Source organism: Nymphaea colorata, chromosome 4 (assembly GCF_008831285.2).
Source record: "Nymphaea colorata isolate Beijing-Zhang1983 chromosome 4, ASM883128v2, whole genome shotgun sequence".
In the NCBI taxonomy this organism is placed as follows: domain Eukaryota; kingdom Viridiplantae; phylum Streptophyta; class Magnoliopsida; order Nymphaeales; family Nymphaeaceae; genus Nymphaea; species Nymphaea colorata.
Window position 1 is genome coordinate 27,646,478 of NC_045141.1, and position 27,742 is coordinate 27,674,219.

Here is a 27,742-nt window from a genome sequence, read left to right on the forward strand (position 1 = left end):
TTCATTCATCCACTTCATTAAGTGTTATGGACATATATTAGCAGGGTTCTGAAGGTCCACTCAATTTTATCTACAATGTCCAACATGAACACATATTATCTACTTTTACAGATTGAATCTTGTTGGGTAGGCTGGATATGTTATGTATGATAAGTCCATGGTACATATGGCACTTGAAACCTCAAGTGTGATACTTTATCGAGTATTCTCAACGGCGATACTTTATCGAGTATCACAGCACTATGGACAGTGTCAATCGAGCACTGAAAATTCCAAAGTCTTAGTTTCTTGAAATGGAACTGGTTTCCTTTAAAAGTCCATGGATGCTTTGGATTACCTTAAATTCATTATTTTTGTCTTCTTTTTTTCTCCCTTGTGTGATAGGAGTGAAAAATGTTTGAGTTTGGTTTTATAATTTTCTTTTTAACCGTATTGGGTTTATTCTATATTTGGGTTTCCATTTTTTAGGTTTTATATATATGAGCGAGACATCCTTATAGAAAGGTAATGAACATTGGAATTTTAGAGGATTGCCGAATCAATTTAGATTTCATCTGATTCACACAAATTGAAGTACGTAGAGGGGATTATAGACGTCCCCAACTTCTGATGCAAATGAATTAGAGCACAATGTGGTGGGCGTTCGTTAAATTTTCCATAGATTATGTAGTTATCAATTCAGCCTCTAAGGTAAACTTTGATAGACTATATTATTAGAAGAATGAGGATGCTTTTGTGTAAATGGGTTAGAAGCATCTTTCCTTTATGTTTTCTGAGTCCAACTGTAATTTATGATTTTTTTTATTTTTTTCCATGTGTGATTGGTAAACTTAGACTATTTTGGTTGTCAGTGTTAGGTAGGTGTCACTAAATATTGGAAACAGTTGTTAGTTATTTTGCCAAGTTAATGCAATACTGTAATTAGAGGAATAAGATCTCCATCGAATTAATATTTTTGAGTGTTGATTTGGGATTCAGTTTTCTGTTTGAAGGCATTTGATTCTTATATTTAAGATTGTCAATAGTATAAAGTTTGTTAACTTAGTGACATTTTTTGTGCTTGCCTTTAGAAGGCATCAGGGTAACTTCATAATCACATGCAATACTCTTGAATCTACATCATACATCATACGAGAAAAAATAACTAAACGAAGCAATTTTCTTTCACAGCACGACATGCAAATTAATGAAGATGATCGCAGGAGATCGATTATAATCTCAAGAGCTGCATCTTGTTTGTATCCGTCAGTCACCAGTTTGCTAGTCTCTTTGGGTCCAATTTGGAATTTCTTGATATTGTTACTTGATGGGAGATTTCCACATGTGTATACAAACAAATGAATATGCCTTAAAGCAGGATCTCGTTCATGCTAAATCATTGAATCAAAACTTTAACTGTAGCAGAAATGTACCTGAATCCATCCGAACAAGTGGTCGATGATATCACAGTAGGATATTCCAAGGTCTGTGCGTGAGCACGTGTGGTTTCTCTCAGACGGGAAAGAGACAACATTAGAAAATAATGTTTCAATTCTCTGCACAACCCCAGGGACGACTACCTTTTATATTATGAGCAATTTCGGATTCAACCCATCAAAGAATCCATAATTGCAGGTATATATATATTATAAAAATACCTCATACCATATAAATGACGTGATATCTCAATATGCAATCACTTAACCAAATACTTACATTAAGATAGCCATAATGTTTGAAATTCCTCATTGATATATGCCGGTCCACCAAATGATCCTTACAATCTCCCACTTGGGCCAAATATGTCTTTATACATTCAAACATTACATAAAAGCTTAGGTGCTCATAACTGTTAACTTATTAAACGTCATTTTCACCAATCTCGTATATGATCATATCAACACATAACCAATGCGGCTTTCACTATATTGAAATTAGCTAAACATTCAATGATCACAAATGTTGACATAATCAATGACATAGATCTGGTATGGATGTATAGCATAAAAATTACATGTAATATGATTACAACATATCTATTCTCAACTAGTCATACTTTAAAACTTTATGAAGATAGAAAAATACAAACACAGAATGGAACCAAAGAACTTTAAACTATATTCTATAGAAAAGTGAACATGTGTCTATACATAAGAGCAAACAAATTACAAACTCCCTCTAAACCAACACATCATCCAAGGATAAAACCTCTATATGAACAACATGTTCGTGGAAGACCTTAAGTGTTAAACCTTTAGTAAGCGGATCTGCAATCATAGAGTTTGTCCCAATATGCTCTAAAGACACCTGACCATTCTGTATCTTCTTTTTAATAGCAAAAAACTTAATATCGATGTGTTTCGACTTTGACAAACTGTTGTTGTTATTAGAGTACATGACTGCTGAATTATTGTCACACAATAATCTTAATGGTCTTTCTACACCATTCGCAACCCCGTGACAAGATTTTGCAACCACAAAGCATGATTGAATGTCTCATAACATGCTATGAATTCTGTTGCCATGGTGGCAGTAGCTACTAGTGTTTGTTTGACATATTTCCATGAGATAGCTCCTCCAGCCAATAGAAATACATAGCTTGAAGTAGACTTTCTACTGTCTTGCCACCCAGCAAAGTCAGAATCTGAATACCCAATGATCTCCAATTGGTCTGACTTCTTGTATGTGAGCATAAAATCTTTTGTACTTCGTAAGTATCTCAATATTCTTTTAACTGCTTTCCAATGATCCATACCAGGATTACTTAAGTATCTACCTAACATTCTAATGATAAATGCAATATTCGGACGAGTACAAACCTAAGCATACATAAGGCTTCCCACAAGAGATAAATATGAAATCTTTTTCATTTCTTTAGATTTGATCACTTTTAGGGCACTGTTGAGACTAAACTTGTCTCCTCTAGCAACTGGAGTATTTCCTAGTTTGTAATCTTTTATGCCATATTGCTGAAGCACCTTATCAATGTAAGTCTTTTGTGATAATCCAAGAATATCCCGAGAACGATATCGAAATTTCTGGATCCCCAATACAAAAGATGCATCGCCAAGATCCTTCATGTCAAACTTTGTTGACAAAAATTTCTTAGTTTCATGCAATATACGCACATCATTACTTGCTAGCAATATATCATCGACATATAAAACCAGAAAGATAAATTTACCTCCACTGAACTTTTGCTATACACATTCATCAACCATATTAGTCTCGAAACCAAATGAAATTATAACTTGATGAAATTTGTAATACCACTGACGGGAAGTTTGCTTTAGCCCATAGAAACACAGTTTTTCTTTGCATCCCCTGAAACAAAGTTTTTTGGTTGCACGATATATATCGTTTCATCAATGTCTACATTCTGTCAAAATGAGCCACATGTGTCATTATGGTCCTGAAAGAGTCTTTTAATGAAACTAGAGGGAAAGTCTCTGTATAATCAATGTCTTCCTTTTGAGTAAAGCCCCTTGCGACAAGACGCGCCTTATACCTTTCGATGTTTTCTAATGAATCCTTCTTGGTTTTAAGTATCAATTTACAACTAATGGGTTTCACACATTCAAGCAAGAGAACAACGTCTCATGCGTCATTATCCATCATGGACTTTATTTCCTCATTCATGGCATCTATCCACTTATAAGATTTAAAACTCTTTATCGCTGGTTGGAAATTAATAGGATCATCTTCCGTTAAGCCCATATCAACTTCATGTTCTTGGAGATAGACAAAATCATTTGAAATTGTAATTATCCTCTCTTTAGTGAATCTCATCAGTGACACCTCTACTTGATTTTCTTGATATTATTGAGTTTGTTTTTCAGTTGTTTAAATAAGGAGACCGTCATCATTGCCTTCTTCTGAATTTGTTAATGGAACAATGACATGAATAAAGACCTAACTATTGCTTACAACATCCGTATAAATAGACTCATATCCCTCTTCAAAGGCAATACATCTAACCTTATCACCTCCCCCAAACTCAATATCCTCAAAGAAATGAGCATTTTCCGTTTCAAAGAATGACTTACTGATTGAATTATAAAACTTATAACCCCTTGATCTTTCAAAATATCCAACAAAATAACAGCTAATCGTCCTGGAGTCTAATTTCCTTTCGTTGAATTTATATGGCCTCGCTTCAGCTGGACATCCCCAAACATGAAAATGCTTCATACTAAGCGTTTTGTATGTCCATAATTCATATGGGGTTTTCGGTACTGCTTTTGATGGCACTTTATTAATAATATAAGTTGCAGCCTTTAATGCCTCTCTCCAGAGGAACTGCGGTAAGGTAGAATGATTTATCATACTCCTTACCATATCCATAAGAGTCTGGTTTCGTCTTTCAGCTACACCATTCATTCTGAGAGAACCCGACATGGTGTATTGAGGAACTATACTGCATTTCTCTAAGTACTTAGCGAAAGGGCCTGGACGTTGTTTACTTGATCCATCAAATCTACTATAGTATTCACCACCACGGTCAGATCTAATGGCTTTAATCATTTTGCCTAATTGATTCTCAACTTCGGCTTTAAATGATTTGAAAATGTCCAAGGATTGAGACTTCTCACGAATCAAATACAAGTAACCATAATGAGAATAGTCGTCCATGAGCGTGATAAAATATTGTTGTCCATTCCAACAAGCCGAAGGGAATGAACCACAAACATTTGTATGAATATGTTTTAAGATGTCTGAAGCTCTATTTGCAACTGTTTTCTTAATGTTTATTCGTTTTCCCTTTATACATTTAATGCAAACATTAAAGTATGCAAAATCAAAGGATTCTAGAATTCCATTCGATATAAGCCTTTTCATCTTCCTAAACACATATGCCACAATATAGCAGAATTCTCATTTGCTAATTTTCTTTTAGTACCACTAGACGTAACATGTAAGGTTTCATGATATGAAGCAACCGTATCAAGCAAATAGAGGTTATCGTTACTAGACAAAGAACCAGCGACAATTAAATTTGAGTGCAGAAATAACTTAAATTTACTACCTCCAAATGAACAATAATAACCAAATTTGTCTAGTAAAAAAATAGAAATTAAATTCTGTCTAAAAGACGGTACTACATAAGTTTCTGTCAAATTTAAATAACAATCAGTCTTTAACAATAACCGAAAATCTGCTATGGTTTCAACCTTCGCCTTCTTGCCATCGCTCACATAGATGAATCTTTCAGCATCATTTGTCGGTCGACAATTTAGGTAGCCCTGCATAGAAACACTTATGTGATTAGTAGCTCCCGAATCTACCCACCAAGTGTATCTGTGTACTGAAATTAAATTAACTTCAGAACAAACCAAAGTGAGAAGTGTATCTTTCATTTCACGCCATGCACGATACTTGGTACAATCATTCTTCATATGACCTTCACCCTTGCAAAAGAAGCACATTGATTTGTCTTCTTTATGTTTATTCTGGTTCTTAATAGATGACTAATCAACTGGAACTTCTTTAATAGTCTTTCTTTTTTTACTTTTAGGCGTAGTAGCTAAGTGAGCACTTTCTATCTTATCATACTTCAATCTCTCATCTTCTTCCACACAGTGCGAAATGAGCTCATTAAGAGTCAATTTCTCCTTTTGACAGTTATAACTAATTTTAAACTGTCCATACTGTGGTAGATGAGAAAGGAAAGCTATATGCACTATGAAGTCTTCAAGTAATTTCAGACCTAGTGTCTGTAGTTTTGAAGCAAGATGAAATATTTCTATAATGTGCTCCCGTATGTTCCCCTTGCCTTTATATTTCAGCGTCACAAGTTTACTCAAAAGAGTACTTGTTTCAGCCTTTTCGTTTTTAGCAAAACACTTTTCAATCTCTTCGAGGAATGCCTTGGCACTAGCCTTTTCAGTAATTGAGCCTCTAAAGTTTTTTGTGATTGATTTCTTCATGATCATTAGACACATGCAGTTTGAGCGCTCCCACCGTTTAAAGTTTCAGTTATCCTCATGAGAACTTTCATCTGTTAACTCAAGTGGGAATGACTCCCTAAATGCAAGGTCTAAATCCATGCAACCCAGAATAATTATAACAGTTTCTTTCCAATCCTTAAAATTCAAACAATTTGACTCAGAAATAATACTCAAATTTGCAGATATTATGGAAGCAGAATTCACTGTACAAAGAACAAAAATACCAAACATGCTCACAATTAATATATGTACTTAAATGAAATAACAAATATAAATGAATTTAAATACACTGGCCTAAATCACATCACAAAGTAGCAATGCAACATTAATATCAAATCTTTGAATTGAAATATTAACTGCAAGTGGTATTCTTGATCGACAATGAATAAAGATAATTAACCTTGTCAAATAACAAGCTCATCTTTGGATTGACTCACTATTCATATAGAAACCTGAAAATTATCATATATTCATTGTTAAATATGTTTAAACCTGACCAAACAACAATTTTCTTTTGGGTTGATCATTACTCGTATGAATTAAGTATACTATCATCTAATGTTCAAAACAAGCAAATTTCTACAACAAAGGTCACTTTGACGACATAAAGTATAAATCTAGAACAATAGACATGACAAAAGATAAAATTCATAGTGAATCTAACAGGATTTCAAGTTCAAGTTTGTGATATTTCACAATTCAAAAATAACAAACTTCGATAGTTAACTACAAAAAAGAACATGGAATTAGTTAAAGGTCTTAGTTGACGCCTAACTCGTGACCTAATAAATAGACAATGTAAATTGGGACTATGAGTTTGTCAACTATAGTGAAAACTATTGCAAAAATATGCAATTTAATTTCCTTTTGCAGCATATAGCCTTTTATCTCTGGTGATTTTCACCGAGACTCTGTTCAGTATATAGAATGATAGTTTCGTCCTCCTAAACTACCGGCTCTAGATTTATTACTTTGGAAGTTGAAAAACCTTTGTTTCAAAATCACTTTTTTCCGATACGATCTTCTGGTCCAAAAAAAAGTATTAGGATAAATATAAAATCATATCTTAATCACAAATATACAGTAATATATTTCGTTGTCTATATCATTTTTGGTAAGCTAAAAGTTGCCAAAAATTTCATTTTAAGGTTCAATGTTGGCGAAAGACGACTACTGCTGCAGTCTTGTCTGCAGTTATCTAACCAGGATAAAGAATATTAATCAGAGCTGGCCACACCACCAGGTCACCACCAGGCTGCGAGGCGCGAGCGGCGAGCCTGCGAAATGTTTGGGGGGCTGGTAGTTTGAGACTCTCAGAGTGCCCGTTTTGAGTCCCCCTCCCTCTCACCTCTGCGAGTCTGCACTCTGCAGAGTGCTTGTCCTTGCCATCGCCCATCGGGCGTCGAGTCGTCGACTCGCCCAACGCCCATTGCAGTAGGCCGTTGCAGCGCACTGGCACCGCCAACAGTGGCTGTCTTCGCCTTTTCTTCCTGTTGCACTGGCCGCCGGTTTTCTTCTTGAATGTTCATTGTTAAGAGACACAGGCTAGCCTGCTAGGGCACCGACGCCACCGAGTAAGTCTCTCCCTCTCTCCCTCTCTATGTCACTGTTTCTTTCGTTCGTATTTTGATTTGGGTGTCTGATTTGGGGTTTTATTTAGCCTCTTTGATTGCTGTTTGGCCGTTTGGAGTTTTAGAATTTAGATTGCTAGTTACTGCCAGTCTCTGGGCGTTCTGATTTGCCCCTATGCTGATGTTATAATGTTCATGTAACCCTGTTCGGCTGTTCCTTTTCAGTTTTCATAATTCCTAAAGGCATGCTATAATGTTCATGTAACCCTGTTCGTTCGGCTGTTCATTTTCAGTTTCCAGGATTAGGTGGATCAAACCCCATATCTTCTGCCAGTTTCATCTAATAATCTCTATTGTGATATGACAGACAATTCAATATTTTTTGTACATCTTTCTAGGTATATCAGAAGACTTTGTAGTGGTGCACTTTTTCTGGCGAGAGGCTGCCAGCGACGGGAACCCTCAGCGGTGAGTCTTTCCCTCCTCATCCTCCTTCTTCTCCTCCCTGTTTTTGATTTCGCTTATTTGTGTCGTCTCCTTCTTTTCTTCTGCTTCTGAGATGCCGGACTGTGTGGCTTGGTTCCGTTAGGAGTTATTACGGATGTGCACTCTCAAAAACTCTGTCGAGACTTCGGAGTGGAGAAGAAAGTAAAGTTGCGCGAATAAAACTATAATTTCAAGAAACAGTCCAGTTGGTTGGGGCGGCACTGAAGGCTGCAGTGTTTAACTTTATCATAAAATGATCCAACTGCAGATTTCCTGATAGACGGCATTTGCTCATGCAGGATTCAAAAGATCAGCTAATTCTCATCCATCCAACATAACACATTTCTTTGGCCTTTCCTGTCAGAACTGAGACGTTGAGATGAAGGTGAATAATATTTGTTCTCTTTTGGTTGTTAGCTGTTGTCTCTGCTTGTTGGTTATGATTTTACATCTAAGATCACTCTTCTCGTAGCATAATATATTGTCATTTCCTTTCACGTTTTACATTCACTTACGTTATGCTGTTGACGGTGTTGTCTGGACATGATTTTTAATTAGATTTCCCTTTCGTTGATTTTGATTGAAGGCTGTATCTTCGTGCTTCCTGTTTTCCTCTACATGATACTAGAGTCCCGATTCCTTACTCACCAAGGTCAGGACTCATTATGGAAGGAAAGGTCAGGACTCATTGCAATTGTATGCCATTAGTACTCACTTGACAACCAATTGTATGTCATTAGTACTACAGCTGCTAATGGAAACTAGAGCCGTTTTTCCTTATACCATTGAAGAGCATCATCATAAAGATAGAATTTCTTATACTTAAAGGCTGCTGAAGAGGCAACTATGTCCTTAGCCGACAGGTTGCTTCCTTCTTGATGATTATTGGCAAATACTATTAAACTTCTAGCTAAATCACGCTCATGAAAATGCAAGATACGTGAGCGGTAGATTCTACCACGGAAGTCCATAAAGGCAGGCAGATAAAAGACATAATCCTCGTATGCGGACGCTAGCCTGATTATTAAATCTTGATACTGCAGCTTATCTCTCTTTATTTGAGTTAGTGCACCAGGATCCACTGCAATACAGAATATGTCTACCATTTGCATTTCTATACTAGCCTTGTACAGATGTTGAGTGCACTCATCACATCAAAGCTCATAGTTCCAGGTAGAAAGGAATAAATTGTGGAGAAGTGAAAGGGAAGTGAGAGGTAGAGGAGCCCCAATACTGTTCCTACATTGCAAGCTAGGTGGCTCCCCTGAGCGATGATGCTAGAATGTTCCTGCTGGGGTGATTCAACAGCAACCTTAAACTCATCCAAATTGATGACCCCTTCGCTAGTTGTCTATGCATTGAGGACAATTTAATTTATAATTCGTTTGTTGGGTTCTGTTTGAGTGAATCTAGTTTCATTCTGTTTGCCTTAAGTGTTGCCTTACATCAAAAGAATTCGGCTACCTGGAGTGATCTTTTTTTGAAAGTGCACTCTGTTTTGTGCTTTTATCCCTTGGAGTCATGAGTCTTCTTACCTGTAGAAACTTTGAAGTTGCAACACAAACCTCCATGTTACTCCCCACTATTGAACTAGTCACACTTTTCTTTTGTCACACTTTTCTTTTTCTACTTCTTATTGCACTAGTTGGTTAAATTCTTTGTCACATATGTACATTAACTGGTTTTCTTTTATTCAAGGTCCTCACCTAGTCTAAGTTAATGCCAATGATTCCTTTTTTGTCCACAGATTCGTTTTCGAGTGAAGCTTTATGCACGAATGTAATGATTTATGATTCACCATGAGGTTGTTTTTTAGCCAAACTGTCAATCATATGCCCAATTTTGGCAATAACTTAAAAATTTAAAAAGGTTTGCGAGTTCGTTGCAATGGTAAGTGGCATTTAGATGTTTTCATGCTTAACATGAAAACAAAAATTAAGGCTACTTTACATCAAATTTGCTGTCAAGTTCATGCCAGTGTTGGCCCTGTGCCCTACTTTTTCTCTCTCTTTTCTCTTGTCTCATCATTTGCTGCATCTTTTCCTAACTTCCTTATCTTGCTGGCATCACCATCACCTCTTCTTGTTCGTACTTTTGTTCTACACGTCCCTAAGCACCTCTTTTACGGAAATAAAACAATTATAAATAAGAGTAGAAAGATGAAAATGAATAAAAGAAGAGAATAAGAATAACAAGTAATAAGGTTTTCAATATTGGATTTCAATTAAGTACATAGAATGCAGTATGCACCCACAATGTGCACAACCTATGTCACATGGGTGTGGGTACGACTATTTTGAAAATTCTAGGTATGTAGATATGGCAAATTTTTAAATTCTCAAAAATGATAAATGAAAAACAAACTTTAATAGTTCAGAACTATAATCCCATAAAACATCTACAAAGAAAATAATAAAAAGATGCAAAACAAAAGAATATAATGAACTAAAAATTCAAAGAATAGAACAATAAACAATCAGCTGTTATAGAAAAGTGAGAAAACCAATCACGATCAGGTGATCACTCTTCATTTAGGCTTGCGCCTAATCTTGGCTGATCGGCAACACAACTTTTTTTTGGTTGCTGTAGTGAGTTGAAAGAAATAATTGATAGATTCATCAAACTTTTAATAAAAAATGGCAACAACCAAACAAAATTGGCAGCCAAAATAGCTGATAGAAATAAAATGCAACGAGACAAAAGTGGCAGCCACAGATAAACACATAAAATTAAACAAAACATCAAAACCTATGTCACACGGGTGCGACATTTTTGAACCCGCAGCTGCATCGACGCGGTGCCGGGTGCGGGTGCGACCTAGATTCACACCCATACATAGTCAAAGTGAGTTGGGTGCGGTCAGCTGCACCCGACTATTTTTGTCATATTTGGACCCGTACCCAACTCACGTTTGACGCGAGTCCGGTGTGGTCAAACCGCGTCATGGACATTTTGGTCCATTGTTTGGTTTGTTTTTTTTATTTATTTTCATTTATGTAAAACACGATTTAGGGCACTTCCCAATCCTGTCTCTCCATCTTCTCCCTCTACCACCTCCTTCCTCCGTCTTCTCCCTCCACTGGCAGTAGCTCCTTCCTCCGTTCTCCCTCTCGAAGCACCTAAGCTGACAATCAAATATAACAGTTTCCCTATCAGAGATCTTTATGATCTAGAGTCAAAAGGCTCTTATTCATCATCATGTATATGAATGCAGGGATTCATGGGAAGTGTGGTAGGTTTAGGCTTTAGCCCCCAATAATCCTGTTTCCTGTAGAAGATCAAGAACATATTTTCTTTGAGACACTACAACTCCTTTACTACTACGAGCCACCTCAATACCAAAATAACAGAGTTGTCCAAGCCTCCAAGGTCTTTTGTAATAAAGTATTGCTGTAAAAACTCCTTTGTCTGAGCTATGTCTTGATCATTTTACCCGGTGAGAACAATATCATCCACGTCGATAATCAATATCACTATATCAGATGTGCCTCGCTTGATAAACAAGGAGTGATCAAGCTGGGATCGTCCAAATCTACACTTAGATAACACCTCAGTTAGCTTCTAGAACTATGCACGAGGATTCCGTTTAAGTCCATAAATAGCATTCTTTAATTTGCATACCTTGGAACACTCCCCTTGTCCCTCAAAACCAGGCAGTTGCTGCATATAGACGGCTTCAGAAAGGTCTCCATATAGAAAAACATTTTTCACATCCAGTTGGAAGAGACCACTCTCGCTAGACAACAAAATATATAATCAATCGAATAGTGCCCAACCGAGCCACAGGCGAAAAAGTCCCAAAGAAGTCAACACCATAAGTCTGAGCATACCCTTTTGCGATAAGACGTGCGTTGAACCGTACAACTGAAGCATCAAAATGATACTTGATGGTGAATACCCATCTTGAGCCAACCACATCACAGTGCATCTGTAGACCCACCAAATCCCAAGTCTCCTGAGGAAGAAGAGCATCCATTTCCTCCTGCATGACTCGTCGCCAACTTGGATCTAACAAGGCTTGATGGTGAGAAGACGGGATAACATGACCTGATAGAGCTTGATCAAATTACACCAAACTTGTACTCAGACGGTCAGCATAGACATAATTAGAAATAGGATGTAGTGTGCACTGTCGCTTGCCCTTGCGAATGACAATAGGGAGATCTGCTGCAGAATGGTCATAATTTAAGCCTGAGTCAATCTTATTAGTGGAGCTTACCTCTTGAGAAGATGCTGATGGACGGCTAGGAGAGAGACCAGGACGACGAGTGTAAACCAATGGAGGATCAAGGAAACGTTCATGTGACTTAGATTGAGATGGTGGGAATGACTCAAGTGACACTAGTGGAATGGGAAGACGTACAGGTACATGCATCTCAGACGGAGAGGGACTTGAAGGAGAAAAAGAAGGACGAGACTCAAATAATGTAACATCTGCTGAGTAGCCAATAAATACACATTTAATGGCCTGGGCAGCAATTTATTTTTGTTTGGGTCTAGGATATGTGCAAAGCAAGTGCATCCAAATACTTTGGGATGTGAATGAAATAATGAACGACTCGGATATAGAATTTGAATGGGAATACATTCTTGGATGGAGGAAGAGGGTAATCTGTTAATGCGGTAACATACAGTAAGAATAACATCTCCCCCAAAATAGGCATGCATGTGAGAATGTAGCATAAGGGTGCGAGCCACATTTAGGAGTTGCCGATGTTTGCGTTCAGCTACACCATTTTGTTGAGAAGTGTATGGACCAGTATATTGAGGTTGAATTCTATGGTTGGCATAAAACTCAAGGAAAATGGAAGACTTTAATTCAAGAGCATTATCAGTGCGAATATTTTTGACAATGAAACTACATTGAGTTTTTATTTCCTTACAAATTTCTGAAGAATATATATGATTTCATATCTTTCCCTTAACAAGAAAACCCAACTGAATCTAGTAAAATCATCAACTAAAACAAGATAGTGTCGGAAACATGAACGAAAAGGAACCTGACTAGGACCCCATACATCCACATGAATGAGATCAAACAGACTCTGACTTGAAGGAAAGCTGCCCCGTGTATGCTTACCCAACTGACAATCATCACATAAGGACTTTGATGCAGGAATATCTGAAAACATGCGACAAAGTTTGGGTACTGACGGATGACCCAGTTTGAGATGCCACTGGAAAGGAGAAGGTTTCGAAGGGACTGAAGATGCAACAACATCAATTGGAACATTAACTGTAACTGACAGGAAATAAAGTCCCTCACATTCACAGCCACAACCAATCATTTTGCCAGTTAGTAAGTTCTAAAAAGAACAAGAACCAGGGTAAAAAATGGTTTTACTGTGTAAGTCAATAACTAGCTGCTTAAAGATAACAAGTTAACATGAAACTAAGGAGCATACAACACACGTGTAATAGTGCCTAAATGTGGAAGGTAGATATCACCGTTGCCCAAAACAGGGGACAACTTGCCATCAGCCAGCTTGACATGTTGTGGTGTAGAGAATCTGACAAATGATGAAAAATTTTGTAGTTGATTACAACTATGTCTAGAAGTATCAGAATCTATCATCCATGTCATACCTGGATTATCAGTAGGAGCACCAACAGAGAATGCTGAGTCTATAACATTAGCATTGGCAGATGTAGAGGCAGACCTCTGAGCAAGAACACGATCATATTCATCCTTACTTAAGGGAATATGACATGGATATAGAAGGATCAGTAGAAGACTCAACCATAGATATTGTTGCCTTTGAATGGGCTGCTTGGGATGAAGAAGGACCTTTGCTTGTGGCGATTCTATCTCCACCACGTCCAGAGGAAACGCTCGAACGGAGGTAAGGATGCTTGTCCCAACAACGATCCTCTAGATGACCCACTTTGCCACAATAAGAGCACTGAAATCTATCGCGTTTTGCTCTACGGCCTGCACCACGTCCCCTAGTGCCAGCAAAGGAACTAGGGCCACATCCTCCTGATATCACAAGTGCAAAGACTGGTGTATCATGCGTATTCTGAGAAAGAGTGATTGCAAGACAACTCAACCTATTATACGTGTCTGCTAAGTCTGGAAGATCATTGCCTGTGAGAATTTGAAACTTTGCCACAGAGTGTTCTGGAGATAAGCTGGATAGAAACTTCACTACCATACCAGTTTCAAAGTGATGCATAACAATGCTGGCAAGGTGGATGAAGAGCCTTCAACCGTTCATATGCAACAATTAATGTAGCAAAATACTGATCCCCTTGCCGTATGTTGCATAACTCTTCTTCCAATTGTAGAATCTTAATTACATTAGTGGCATGCGAGTATGCCTTCTTCAAGAAAGACCACATATTTTTTGACATTGGTATACTATGCAATAATTGGAACTATATGAGACTCCACACTATTCATAATCCAATACATAACAATGTAATTATCTTCATCCCACGCAGCATATGTTTATTTTTTCTCAGTAGATTCATCCTCCTCAAGAACATATTTCTTCATATGACCAGCCACGACATTATGAACACCATAGACCATATTTCATAGTTTAAACCATTCGGTTTGATCGTGGTTCCGTAAGAGAATGAATTTCCAGCCATCTTGTATTCAATAGAACTTTTAGATTTACTGTTTTCAACCATAGTAAATCAAGAAGGCCTAGCTGACTACGAATATTAGAGGAATATCAAAATAACTGCAGCACAGGAGAATCTGGAAAACACTTATAGCTCCAACATCAAATCATAAATTCAATAAAACAGGCAGCAACTCAGGCATCATTCTGAATAGTTTCAGCCGACAAAAACAACAACACAGGCTGAAATTCAGACAGCAAAATAGTAAGAAACACAGGCAGACACTCAATACAATAATTGTCGCTGATGACTGCAACACAAGCAGGAAATCTTCAATAGACAGTAAATTCTAAACTTTAATAGTTTCACCATCGACTAATGATTGCTGCTATTCTTAAATACAGCCGCACCACATAAATCTGGCTGTCCACAATGCACGGCAAATATCCCAACACAATCAAACGATAGATCTCATACCTACGATGAACAGTAGTCCACAACTCATTAAGCTTCAACTTACAGACTTCACATCCACGATCTATAGGTCATTCTGCTCCTTACGGTCAACATAAACTCTGATCACAGCAGCAGTAACATCCATGAGATCCACTCAAGGATCTGATCACTCCTTCTACATAGGCGTGATAAGGTCCTTCTCCACGCAGCGCACCCAACCTCTATTCTCTTACCGACTTCTTATTGGGTGGTAAGAAGGAATAGAGATGGGAGATGAAAAGAGGGAGGAAGAAGGAGATCGCCGGAAGAAGAGGTTGCCGAAGAGAATGATCGCCAGAAACCTCACTTGGCTGTCGGCGCAGGAGAAGGCTCTGATACCATGTTACAATGAGAGAGAGAAAGCCAAAAACAATGTCTCATTAACGTAACCCTAATCTCCTTTAAAAGAGATTAGGGCTAGCGGTACAAACTTTACAAAAACAGTCCAACTATTATAAGAAAATATTTAAAGACCTCCTCTCTAACTTTCTAATATTTCAGAAATACTCTTTAACAATAATAAAATAATAATAATAATAATAATAATAATAATAATAAATGCCCTCGCCACACCTAAATTTTTTGAGGTGTGCCGCACCCCGCACCTATGTGACATAGGTCAAAACGTATATAGATCTATAGATTTACGGTTCAATTTTCAAACGAAAACATCCCCAAATCAAAAAAACGAAAAATCCCAAACCCTAAGTTGTAATAGTGAAATGAAAAAAAATACTTACCTGGCTGCTGCTAGTTGCCACTGTGCACTACTGGATGTGACTGTTGGTTGCCGGACGTTGTTGCCATTGCCAAGGCGCCAATCATTGCTCTACTGTGGAACTACGCTGGTCGGGGTCAGGCTCGACTTGTTTCGTAACATACAAACGATGGCTTCTTATAGTTTGGATCGGGTTTGGGTCATACAAACCCGATCCAACCCATACCCAACACTCTCACCGCATACCCTCATATCGGAGTGGGTATGTGAGGGCAATCCCACGTACCCGTGTCACATAGTGCACAATAGATACATGCTGATTTAAAGCATTTATGGTATGGTATATCATGTCTCATGATGGTAAGATATTGAGCTCATAGTAATTTTACATCTTTGACCTTAAAATCTTTACATAGGCTGGACATATAACTTTGCTTATAAATCTACATCATATGTCAAGCTTTTTTATATTAATCACCTCATGTAGGCAATTTTTTCATTCTTGCCATTTGTTGGAATATACTCAATGTGTGCTATGTTTTCGTTAATTTCTCAACTCTTTTGAAGAAGGTATGCTCACCCTTTTGTTCAGCTCATAGGAATTTAGGGAGGTTTGCCAAGAAGCTGTCAGCTATTTGTCCAGCCCAAACTCATAAAGATTCAATTTGATCCTGTGATCTGATTAACAATATTGAATTTGATTTTCATGTTCCATTTTAATCTGCTTTAGTTTAGAGTTTAATTGTATGGGAAACTTGAATTTATAAGTGTAAAATCCAAGCCTAGCGCTTTTCTTGTCTGACAATTGAATAAATTAGTTTTTTATTTTCTATTTTAGTATTATTTCATTTAAAAAAATAGTCACAACACATTTTTTTTCCAAAAAAAGCACATAAAACGCGAGAAATAAGTCAGTTGTTTAAAACTAAAAAAAATGAAGTTCTTTTTGAAAGAGATGCCAAAAAAGTGAAAAAACACATTTTTTTCATGTTTGCCCCATTTTTTTTATTTTAGGCATTTTCCCCATGTTTTTAATGCCAAACTGTTTGTTTTCATTTTCTAATTTTTATTTATTGCTTATTTACTTATTTTTTGATTTTGTGTTATTAGTTGGAAGAGATGGACATGGAGTCCTCCGAGCCTGAACTCTACCACATAATATCCAATGCTATGCGCCTACGCTTGCCTGACTTCAGGGAGCAAGCAGAGTAAGTTATCAGCCGGTCCTGCTGATCCACTTTCTTCTCCTCCCATCACTGCTTGCTCTCTCTCTCTCTCTCTCTCTCTCTTCTTTTTTCTGTTGCTATGTGTTTCCCGCGTCTCGCATTGGTTTTTTTGCCCTGCTCAGTCTTGGATTTGATCCTATAACTGTGCTTTCTTGTCTGGAGGTATGGTCACAGCTTCTACAAGTCTATCAAGTCTTATGGTTAACCTTCTAGATTTTTCAGGAATAGAAGGTTTAGGGAATTCATTTTGTTGGTAGCTGGAATTTGATGCTCCCTGTGATGTCTTTTATACATAAAAAATTTCATTTCTAGGTATGCTCACGGAATCCTCAATGACATAATCTTCATGTATTCCTTTACTAGGCTTCAAATGAGGGTTCATGTTTACTATCACCTACATTATCATGAAAACTAAGCAAGTAGTTCAGCAGACATAAAGTTTGTTGTTTTTGGGAGCATGGCACGTAAACTGCTTTGGTTTCGGCATGTCTAAAACAAAGCAAGTGCTTTAGATGAAGAATTGTCATTTTTGTCAGAAAGAATAAACACACTTGCATTCAGTTCTAGCATAATCAAAGGTTTTCTTGAAAAGCATCCATACAAGTATATTTTTGCAAATTATGTAATTGGTTTTTCACCTGACATCTATTGAATAGCCAGTCTTCCCCTCCTATGGCTTTTCCAGTCAGCTTTGCTTTGTGGTGGTTTTGCACTTGACATATATTGAAGGAGAAATAAACATTACTTCCACGGTCCGAAATTGAGAAACAGATAGAAGGTCCAATATAACTTCGGAATCAATTTGATGACTGGAATACAGAGATTTTTTGTTAGAAAAGGTTTTCAAGCTATTGAATGACTTCTACATGAAGTGTAGTTCCATTTGCAGTGTATACATAAGAATTTTAGAGTTAGTGTGATGGGAATATATGAAATGGACTGAAATCTAAGAGCCAACAAGTCCTACTGGAAGAAGATAATGCAACTGCTGGTCCTCTCAATGAGGATCCATTGTTAAAAAATGGTTGGAGTGCTTCAAAAAGTTGAGCAAATGACATGGACCCAATACATTTGCTTTTGGTGATATTTGCATCTTGAGCGGTGTTGACTGCAGCAATCTTCTTATCATTTTTCTTCTTCTTCTTAGGAAAAATTCGTTTGGTATGTCTGGACTTACCACAACTGTGGCAATCAATTTTCCCTAGGTCTACCATCATTACAGCATCTGCTAAAGCTGGAAGACTCAACTGTAGCCTATAGGTCTTCATATTAGAGTTGAGCCATATAACAGCCATCCTCGAGTCTTTATCATTTTTGAGAATCTGAGATCTTTAAATCTACTTTCCTCCTCAGAAAGTATAGATAGAGCCTCATCTATCAGTGGCACATCAGGTTGGTGTAAAAGTTTAGGTCTTGCATCATGCATGTTCAAACTCTCCCATAGTTTGGAATTTGGATAAGGTAGAGATAATTACTCATTCATGTTTTTTGTCTCCCTGCCTACTGGTTTTAGTCTTCCCTCCAAGATGAAGTTTGCTCTCAAGTTTCATTTGCATGTGCAACTTTGTCAAACTTGCATATCGGCTAACTTCAACGCTCTTTCATATTCAAGACATAACCTTGAGATGATCCATTAACCATTACTCTACCTTCCTTGCATGTTCAGGAATATCTTTTTTACTATGGTCTTGGCAAGGCAAAGATAAGGTTCCCTCTTGCCTCCATGTATATGGCGCTTCACAGCAGAGACCTATATATCTTGCTTTGTGGAATTTGAATTTGTAGGGAATCATAAAAATAAGGGAAGAAGGTATTAGCATGCATTTAATGATCTTGAGAGGAGGAGAATTTTGTTGTGGAACTCAAGCCAAGCACCCAATTGCATGTTCAATGTGCATGCTTCCTGAGGCAGGGATGATGTTCCAAAGTCAAGAGTACTGGCTCTCATCCCATGTAAAGTTATAGACCTTAATATAGATAATGACCACACTTTCATTAGAGAGAACTTCTACAAAGAGCCAACTAAAGGGCCAAAAACACAAGAATAGAAGTGATCTCAAACGGTTGAATAAATAGTTCTTCATTTAAAATATTCAAAGTGCATGTTGCAGATGCATTTATTTACAAGTGAAGATTGAGAGTTCACTATATAAGGGTGAGGGTGGGCAGCTCCCAACTGCTGGTGGAGCCACATTTAGTGCCCTCCTGAAATTTGTGGATTGATGGAAGTTCTATGTTTAGTAGATTAAAATAGTATACCACATTTTTCAGAATTTCCCCTTCACCATTTTTATCTCATGGCTTATTTTTTATGTTTACCATTGAAAACAACAAAAATTTCAACTTTGATGTATGGATTCGTAGAAAAAGGAAAAAAGTTCAGAATTGTTGTTTATTTTCCCATACAATAAAAAATACACTTAAATGCCTCTCTTTGTTCTCCCTATTATGTATATAAGTCAAATTTGAATATGAGACAAGTACTTTCTTTATACAGCAAGTATTTACATTTGTCCTTATATTTGCCTTCATAGAATACTGCTTGATTTTAGTAAAAACTTATGAAACTTCATCCTTTTTATTTGTTCACGCTAAACTCATTAGATTTAGATTTGCAAACATAAATATGAGCTGCTCTTTTTATGCTGACCTATAAATTATATATACACATGGACAAAATCATTTTACATAGCCTCCACTATTATCTACAAAATCTCTTTAATATCAATTAAAATATCACATCTACATGGTTGGATTAATTAAATTAATAAAACCAATTAAAGAGAAAATATGTTCTCATAAGAAATTTCATTATCAAATAGCTACTAATGTCTATGTGATCTGTTTCTTGTGCCTATGTGTCTTTCTTTGCCGAGTTGAGAAGGTCAGGAGGTTCTGATGTCTGGTCTTCACAAACTTGAATGTTCCAATGTTGTTAGACCAGTCTACTAGAGCCAAAAAAAAAAAAAGAATGTTTTGTTGTCTTGCTATGGAAGTTGTTCACAGTTGAATAAAGTTTCTTTTTGGTTTTGCAGCTCACTAACTTTAGAAGGCGTGAGAAGACTTCTAGAAAAGGATCTGGGATTGCAAATGTTTTCATTGGACACACATAAGAGATTTGTTAAGCAATGCCTACATGAGGTACCTTAAATTTGTTAAACTTCTTCTTCCAGCCTATGCCACCATTTGTTTTGAACTTGATGTTGACGTATCCATGTTTTCTGATATAGATAAATGTTTCATTCAAATTACATGTTCAAATGGGGCCATAAGTTTGCATAGTGTTGACCATCTAGGGGGAGTTGTGGTGCTTGACTTTGACACCCTTGCTAATGGTAAGTTTGCATTGAATGTAAAGCACCTCCTGTCTTATAGGTGTGACGTCCCTGTTTTTCCTTTGACAGCAGTCCAACTGACTTAGCCGTTGGCTGTTTTGATGTGAAATAAAAATTAAGAAGCTTCAACGTGCCAAACATGGAAAATGATATATATATATATATATATATATATATATATATATATATATATAAACATAATCCTTTAGATTGGCTGCTAGGAGTAGATGTTTCCTTATTTTAAGCATCATCATAGTGGAAATTCTTTTAATTTTTTTATCAACTCAAAATTTTATAGTGAAAAACTAAATTCTTGTTTTAAATTTTAATGCCAAGTCCCTATACCAAAGCTGGTACACTTCTACCTAACCCCAGTTTGACTATCTGAAAAACTTCCATTGCTTTTGTGCACACAATTTTTTATTAGCTTACGTAAATCTGTTACAAGGAAACATGAACCATTACAGAACCAAGTAAGTAGGTCAACAATTATAATATTTTTTATGCAACTATTTTTTTGGTAACATAGTGGATGTTTTTTGTGTTATTTATGTTTTTTTGGGAAATCAATGCTGATGCTGTATTTCTAGAATTTTATGCATGGTTTGTGCTTATAGGCATCTGTGCAGTTGCACATTTGTTTCAGATTCTTCAGTAATATGCTGTTGGTGGGAAAACAAAAAGTGGTGGTAGTCAGAATAACTCTTGTGCTTTGTGAGTGGTAGATTCAATTTCTAATATCGAGATCTATATTTCATGCTTAGAAACTAGAAATCAAGGGAAAAACACATACATAGAATAAAACCTCTAAAAAATTAATTTTGGTACTCCAAAAACACTTATAATATGTCCTTTATATGTATGTGAGTGTATATATATCCAAGTAAATGCTTGTTTATGCATGTCCTTTTGTGCGTTTTTTGTATGTCTGTGTTGAACATGAACTATTTAGTATATTACATTGTTGAACTTTTGCAATATATATAAGTGCTTATGTTTTTTAGTTTGCGTTAGTGCCTCCATGATTTTGCTGAGGTGAACACATCTAAGAACCTGGGAGAAGCAAAAACAGGAAAGCCAAAGACTTCTGAATCTCTTAGCCTAGAAGAGGAGGTAGCAAATGCTAATTTGGCCAATGAAAGGAAGGAAGATGCATCAGCAACTTTGACAGGAAAAACAGATGAGAACCCAGAGGTAGAACTCAGACTGGAAGAAACTGAACAAGTAGTAAACGAGGACATCATACATGATGCTATTCAACAAAGAGCATCATATTTTAAGGCTCATTCTGAGTATGTAAGCTTGTGGTTCTGTAAATGCTGTTTCTTGTGAATTTTTTCATTTTCTCTCGGTTTATATATTAAAAATGATCAGATTTGGGGTATATTGTCTTTGAATTGAAGCTGGAACGAACTCTTTTATTTCTTAATAATGGGACTTATAGAGTTATAGTTCCGTCTGCATTGTCTTACATTTGCTTTCAGAACTGTCACTTATTTGGGTGCTCGCCGTTTGCTTGAAGAGGATCTTCATCTTAATAAATTTGCTCTTGACCCTTACAAGAATTTCATCCGTGAGAAACTAAATGAGGTGGTTCTTCATTCTTGAAGTAATATAGGAACATATTTATTTGACACACTAATTGACATTTTTGACACACTAATTGACATTTTAATGTTTCACTTGTGTTTGTAGGTGCTGGGTTCGGTTGCTGAATCTGTAAATGGGTCAAAGGCCAATCATCCTTGTGAAGTTTTCTCTAATAAAGAAAGTAACAAGAAGCCTTCAAAACTGAAAGAGAAAGGTTTGAGCTTGTCAGATTCAGATAATGTTGTTAATGATGATGCACAAGAAAGAAAAGAGAAAAGGTCAAATATAGCAAAGCAGAGGAAGAGAAAGTTTGAAGACAAGAAATTACATGAAATGAGCAAACAAGGAGACCGTGGTTTAGGTAAAAAGAGTGGGGAAAAACAAGTTGATGCAAACTCCTCCATGGATAGCTCTCAATCATCCCATGAGAAATATGTCAAGGTTTTATTCTATTGTCTTTCAGTTGGAAAACTTTTCTGGAAATTAAGTTTGTTATGGATGTCCTTTACATTAGAGAATGTTGACATGTAGGAGAAAAAATCAAAATCATCTTTGGAATATGGCAAGAAAATTGAGCACCTGAAAAATATTATCAGATCATGTGGGATGTGGTATGCTTTTATTCCCTCAACCTTTTTCGTTGTGGAGAAATGAATCCTATTATAAAAGTGCATTTCTTAATTTCTCATATTTCCCTTCATACTTGTTATCAGTGTTCCACCGTCTGTGTACAAAAGAGTCAAGCAAGCTCCTGAGAGCAAACAAGTGTCAAGTTTGTTTAAGGAATTGGAGGATATATTAAGAAGAGAAGGACTGCCCTTAAATCCTTCTGAAAAAGGTAATGACAGCTCAATTCCGGTTCACTTTGTACGGGTTCCAGAACAATGCGAATATGGTGGATTGCTTTTTTGCTATTCCTTATGATCTTGATACTTCTGTTCCTGCTTTGTCGCTTCCTAGAGATTGCAATTGCAAAATATTGGCCTTTTACTGCATCCTTGTGGAAAATGTCCGTGCCATGGGGGTTTCCACTTGGCTCCCTCATTGGAACACATAATCCTTTTACAGATTTTAGTTCAATGAACCTTGCAGATATTCTTGTTAGTAAATCCTATTATAATCTCATGGCACTTGTGCAGTAGGCTGCAGTGCTTAGGAGACACTGTTGGCAACAAGATTCTGAACTGAATGAACTGATTAGACCAAAATCTTTCCTGAAGTGAGATCATTCTTGATTCTTTCCATCATCCTCTAGGAAAATCATTCTTGATTCTTTCCACCATTCTGTGTGAAATCCTATGTCACACAGACTCTTCAAAAAAAGGGGCTGCACCCGTGTCGACATGACGCTGGTGCTGGTGTTGATACGGGTGCGGCTCCGACACACACCCCAACCGCATCCTTTTTTATGCATGTTCTCTTACTTCTTCTCTCTGTCCCTTTCTATCTTTATGTACAGTAATAAAAGTAAAAAAAAAAGGGATAAATTAAGCTAAGAAACAAACTAAACTTATATATATTATGAATACATACATTTTTATATATATAAAATTAAGCTAAGAAACAAACTAAAATTATATATATTATGAATACATACATTTTTATATATATAAAATAAATATATTATATATATACACCCTCACCGCACCCTCGCACCCAAATTTTGTGGGATACGCTGCGCCGGCATCGGCACCCGCACCCTACACTCATGTGACATAGGTGAAATCCAAGTGTGATAATTTATTTTTTCTCCTTTTGGTTCTTGTGTTAGTCTTTCTGTCATTACTGATGTTCTAGGAATCTTTTCTGGTTTCCACTGCATTTTTGCATTCCTGCAGGCTTGTTTCAGCATTGCATTTTGGCATGATTAAAAGGAGATTTTGTTACTTATTGAGTCAATGTCATTTATTGTCAAGACACTGGAGAAGTTAAAGAGCACGTTAACTTTATCGTCACCGATATCTGTAATCTGTGGAAAATATCAGAGTAGTATTGTCAAAAAAGAGAGAATGTTTATCAGTAAAATATCACAATACGTTCAAAATTGTAAAGACAAGAAATATTTCTAAATGTGCCCCTTTAAAAAATGAAATCCTTTATATACTATTAAGCATATATTTTCTTTTTTCTTACTCTAAATTTTAAAAATTATTCCGATCTTTATCAATATTTTTCCAGGAAAATTAGTAAAAAACTGATAATTTTATAATTTTCCATTTTTTTTGAATTTCCAGATTTTGCTGAGAGGAACACAACGAAAGTAAAAAAATTTCTGGCAGGAACCTTTCCGAGAAGTACCTGGAAAGGTATTTCTGGCAATGGTTTGGCCTGTCAACTTCTGAAAGAGATCACTCGACAACTATTATGCGCATTAAGCACATAATTTCCTTTATTTATTGACTGTACTCATATTTGCTTATTCATTCTCCTTTAAGATATCTTATCTCACACTGTCATTGGAGACAGGTGCTGGGCATAGGATCTTGTACATGATGTATTTCTTGTACTTTTATGTCTGTTGAATATTAACACAGTAACATGTTTTTAGTATCTGTTTTGTGTTAACAGAGATAAAAGATGTGAGAAGGAAAAAGGAGAGAGAAAAAGATTTAGAAGGCATTGACACATCAAATATAATTTCAGGTTCTCGTAGGACGAGAACAAACTTTCCTATGCCATTAAATCCAAAAGATGAAAGCAGTGAGGACAGTGAAGGTGATACTGATGATGAAGTTAGTGATAGTGATGAGAAGAACGATGCACTACATGAAGATGGTACGTAAAGCTCAGTCCAATAACTCGTCTTACTCTTATGCTTCTTGGTATTTTGTGTCTGTTTGTATAAAATATTAAGAACATTTAGCTTTCCTGTTTGAAATTTGTCATGTTCTGACTACTGATGTCTATTCTTGCCTTTGTTTGTTGTGGAAGGACCATCTATGTGCATAAGAGGTAGCAACTGATGAGTTGCTGTTCTGGATATGGAAATCCAATTATTCTTTGTAAAACCAGTTCCAAAACGGGACTGGATTTTCAAGTAGCATGCCCTCTCTAGGATCTTCCAATCCTAGGATGGGCAGTATTTTTGAAAAGCAAGATATATTGCTTTGTTTTCATTTTCCATCTTATACGCTGGAGTTCTTGAAATATCTTCTAATGCTATTTTTTTGTGGACATCGTACTTGATCAAGACAGATGAAGATGAAAGTGATTAACTCCTATGTGATTCTGTTGCTGGTAACAACAAAGACAACCATTTGTGCTTGACATGGAGAGGGGTGGACGCAATCTCAGATGAGTAAGCTTGTGACTTGAAGAAGGCCTTCCTGGTGTGTATATTTGGTTTTGAATGGTTTCGTAGCGGTTCATTCCAAGACCACCTATTATCTGTCTTTTAACATCTGTTGTATCATTAGAGATGGCGATTCCTTAAACCTGCTTTTAAAGTTGATCCTTATAGTGTGATTTATAACCAGTGGATTGATAGAAATGCTGGTTATTATTAGACTGCAATGATGGTTGCTCTTTTATCCTAGTGTTGAATTTTCAGACAGATAACCTGCCCCAAATTTAATGCCCTTGTCCTCCGAGCAGAAAATTCTCCCTCGTGCCTGATAGAATTTGATGAAGTTGAAACGATGATGTTTAGGACAGGCCAAGCGCTATTCTTGATTCTTCTGCGTCTTATGCCATGTTTCTTCCTATGGCTATCGCCAATGAAAGATGACACAGAAGTAGCATGTCTAATGCACATCTTACATGATTTTAGGATGTGACAATCAATGCCATGGGTTCATAGTGGAGCTCTTTTCTATATCGGAGCTTGGACACGTTATCGTAAAAATTATGGTGCAATAATTTTTAAAACCTCATGTTTGAAACGTGCTTCTTGTCTAACAAGTCCCTCTGAGAACGGGTATTTATTTGTGGGCAAGGATCTTTATTCGTACGGTAGTTCATATCTTGATATATTGAATCCATTTTTTCCCACTCTTTGAAGAAAAGAATTAAGGGTTCCATGTCGTTGGACCATTTGAAAGGAACTGGTTGCCTGTCCACTAAAATTGGAAAGTTGTTCCCCCGAAATTGCAGTCTTCAAATAAAAGTGGGGACCAAAATTTTGAACATGGTTGCGTGTATGACTTTCAGCTGGATTTCCTCAGTGTTATAAACACTCAGGAACCTATATAGCATATATTATATGTTATATGTAACTATATAACATATAAGATGTTACGTCTTATATAAGATGTTACGTCTAACATATGTTATACTATGTGAAGAAGTACATGTTATATACATCTATAATATAGCATATTGTTACATATGTTAGAGAATAGTTAGATATAGTTACATATGTTATACAATTATATAACATGTAGTTACATATGTTATACAATAATATAACATATACTATATAACATATATATTATAGATGTATATTATACTATATAAACATATGTTATATGTAACTATATGTTATGTGTTATAATATAATATATGTTATATAGTACATGTTATATTATTGTATAACATATGTTATATGTAACCATATGCTATGGACATTTAAATATGTGAAGAAGTACATGTAACTTTTCCAATGGTCTCCCTCCCTATACCTATGTAGTTAGGCGAAGGTTAGACGTTAATTTCCTGAGTCGAGCTAGATGTAGCTTTTGGATCTTAAATATATAAGAAGTACGTGTAACGCTTCTAAAGGTCTCCCTGATCCCTACCTTACCGATCGAGAGGAAAGGGCACCAACGAAGGTTCGGGAATACATGCACTGGGATGCATCTATCGACACCTTCCACAGTTTAATTCTAGCAATTAATTAAATGAAATTTGCCAAATGACCATCATCATTTCCGGTATATGTATCTCAATTTTAGATCGCATGTATGCGTGTTTTGTCTATGCCCCAACCTACTTCCCGCCTAATTTACAGTCTCTCCTTTTAAGTTGTTTTGCCTTTTATATCACTTAATTTGTGCCGGCGATGTGGAGTACTTTTGCTGATCAGTTAGACAAATACCCACACATAACACGAGGTGCACCTTCCTTCCTTCTCTACCACACTAAGCTTTGTTCATTTAACTTTTTTTCTATATTATCCTCACCAGATTGTGTCATTCTAATTTCCCTCTTTCCATCGGTCAATTTGAGCATTTTATTCTGCAACGTCAATATCAATTTGAGGGAGACATTGCACCGAAAAACGAAAATTTTTTGACAATAAAATTGCACTCAGTCAATGTCAAGGTATTGACCCTCTCCTAGATTTAGAGGGCTGCGCGCAAGAGAAATCAAAGTTCAAAACGAAGCAAACTTCTGAGTGTCATGCATTAAAATCTCATAATTTATGTTCATTGATTTCTTTTGCAACTCCTTTTTACCCGCATATGCAACCAAGATTACTTGATCGTTGAAATCAAGAACCGTTTAATTTGCTAGGAGAAGTTGCCAAAATGAAGTATATATCAATGCTTTGAATATATTAACGTGGAAACCAGAAACTAGCATGCCCCGACCTAGCCAAAAAACCCGGAGAAGACTATAAAGGAGGTCTCTTTTCTCTCAATAAGAAAGCTAATAATAAAAACATGAAGCTCATCAAATTCTAGGCGGAGAAAGTGACTACACCACGAATGCGATTACATTATTGCCCTTCCTAGGTAAATAAGGGAAATCTACTGAACTTTTCAGAATAACAAACGCGGCAGGTAGCTGTGGTTTAACAGTTCCTTTATTTTGATTAAGTAACACGATCACTAACAATCGTGTATGTCTCTAATTTTTTCGTCCAAGCAGCCACCAGGGC

At 36.5% G+C, this 27,742-nt stretch overlaps 1 protein-coding gene across 7 annotated transcripts; it reads left to right on the top strand.

Moving 5' to 3' along the window:
* The first annotated feature begins 7,156 nt into the window (after positions 1-7,156).
* On the top strand, positions 7,157-25,456 carry LOC116253694 (uncharacterized). 7 transcript variants are annotated; one of them, XM_031628636.2, is made up of 13 exons: positions 7,157-7,501; positions 7,897-7,966; positions 8,088-8,146; positions 8,284-8,369; positions 16,881-16,978; positions 20,032-20,137; positions 21,346-21,627; positions 21,784-21,921; positions 22,027-22,362; positions 22,453-22,532; positions 22,635-22,759; positions 24,490-24,696; positions 25,117-25,456. In XM_031628636.2, the coding sequence occupies exons 4-13, from the start codon at positions 8,364-8,366 to the stop codon at positions 25,134-25,136; spliced, it is 1,398 nt and encodes a 465-aa protein (XP_031484496.1). In that variant the 5' UTR covers positions 7,157-7,501; positions 7,897-7,966; positions 8,088-8,146; positions 8,284-8,363; the 3' UTR covers positions 25,137-25,456. The 7 variants fall into 7 exon arrangements, with proteins under 7 accessions (XP_031484496.1, XP_031484495.1, XP_031484497.1 ...); XM_031628635.2 differs by lacking the exon at positions 8,088-8,146; XM_031628637.2 differs by lacking the exons at positions 7,157-7,501; positions 7,897-7,966; positions 8,088-8,146; positions 8,284-8,369 and adding an exon at positions 8,635-8,661 and having other exon boundaries at positions 25,113-25,456.
* The last annotated feature ends 2,286 nt before the right edge of the window (positions 25,457-27,742 follow it).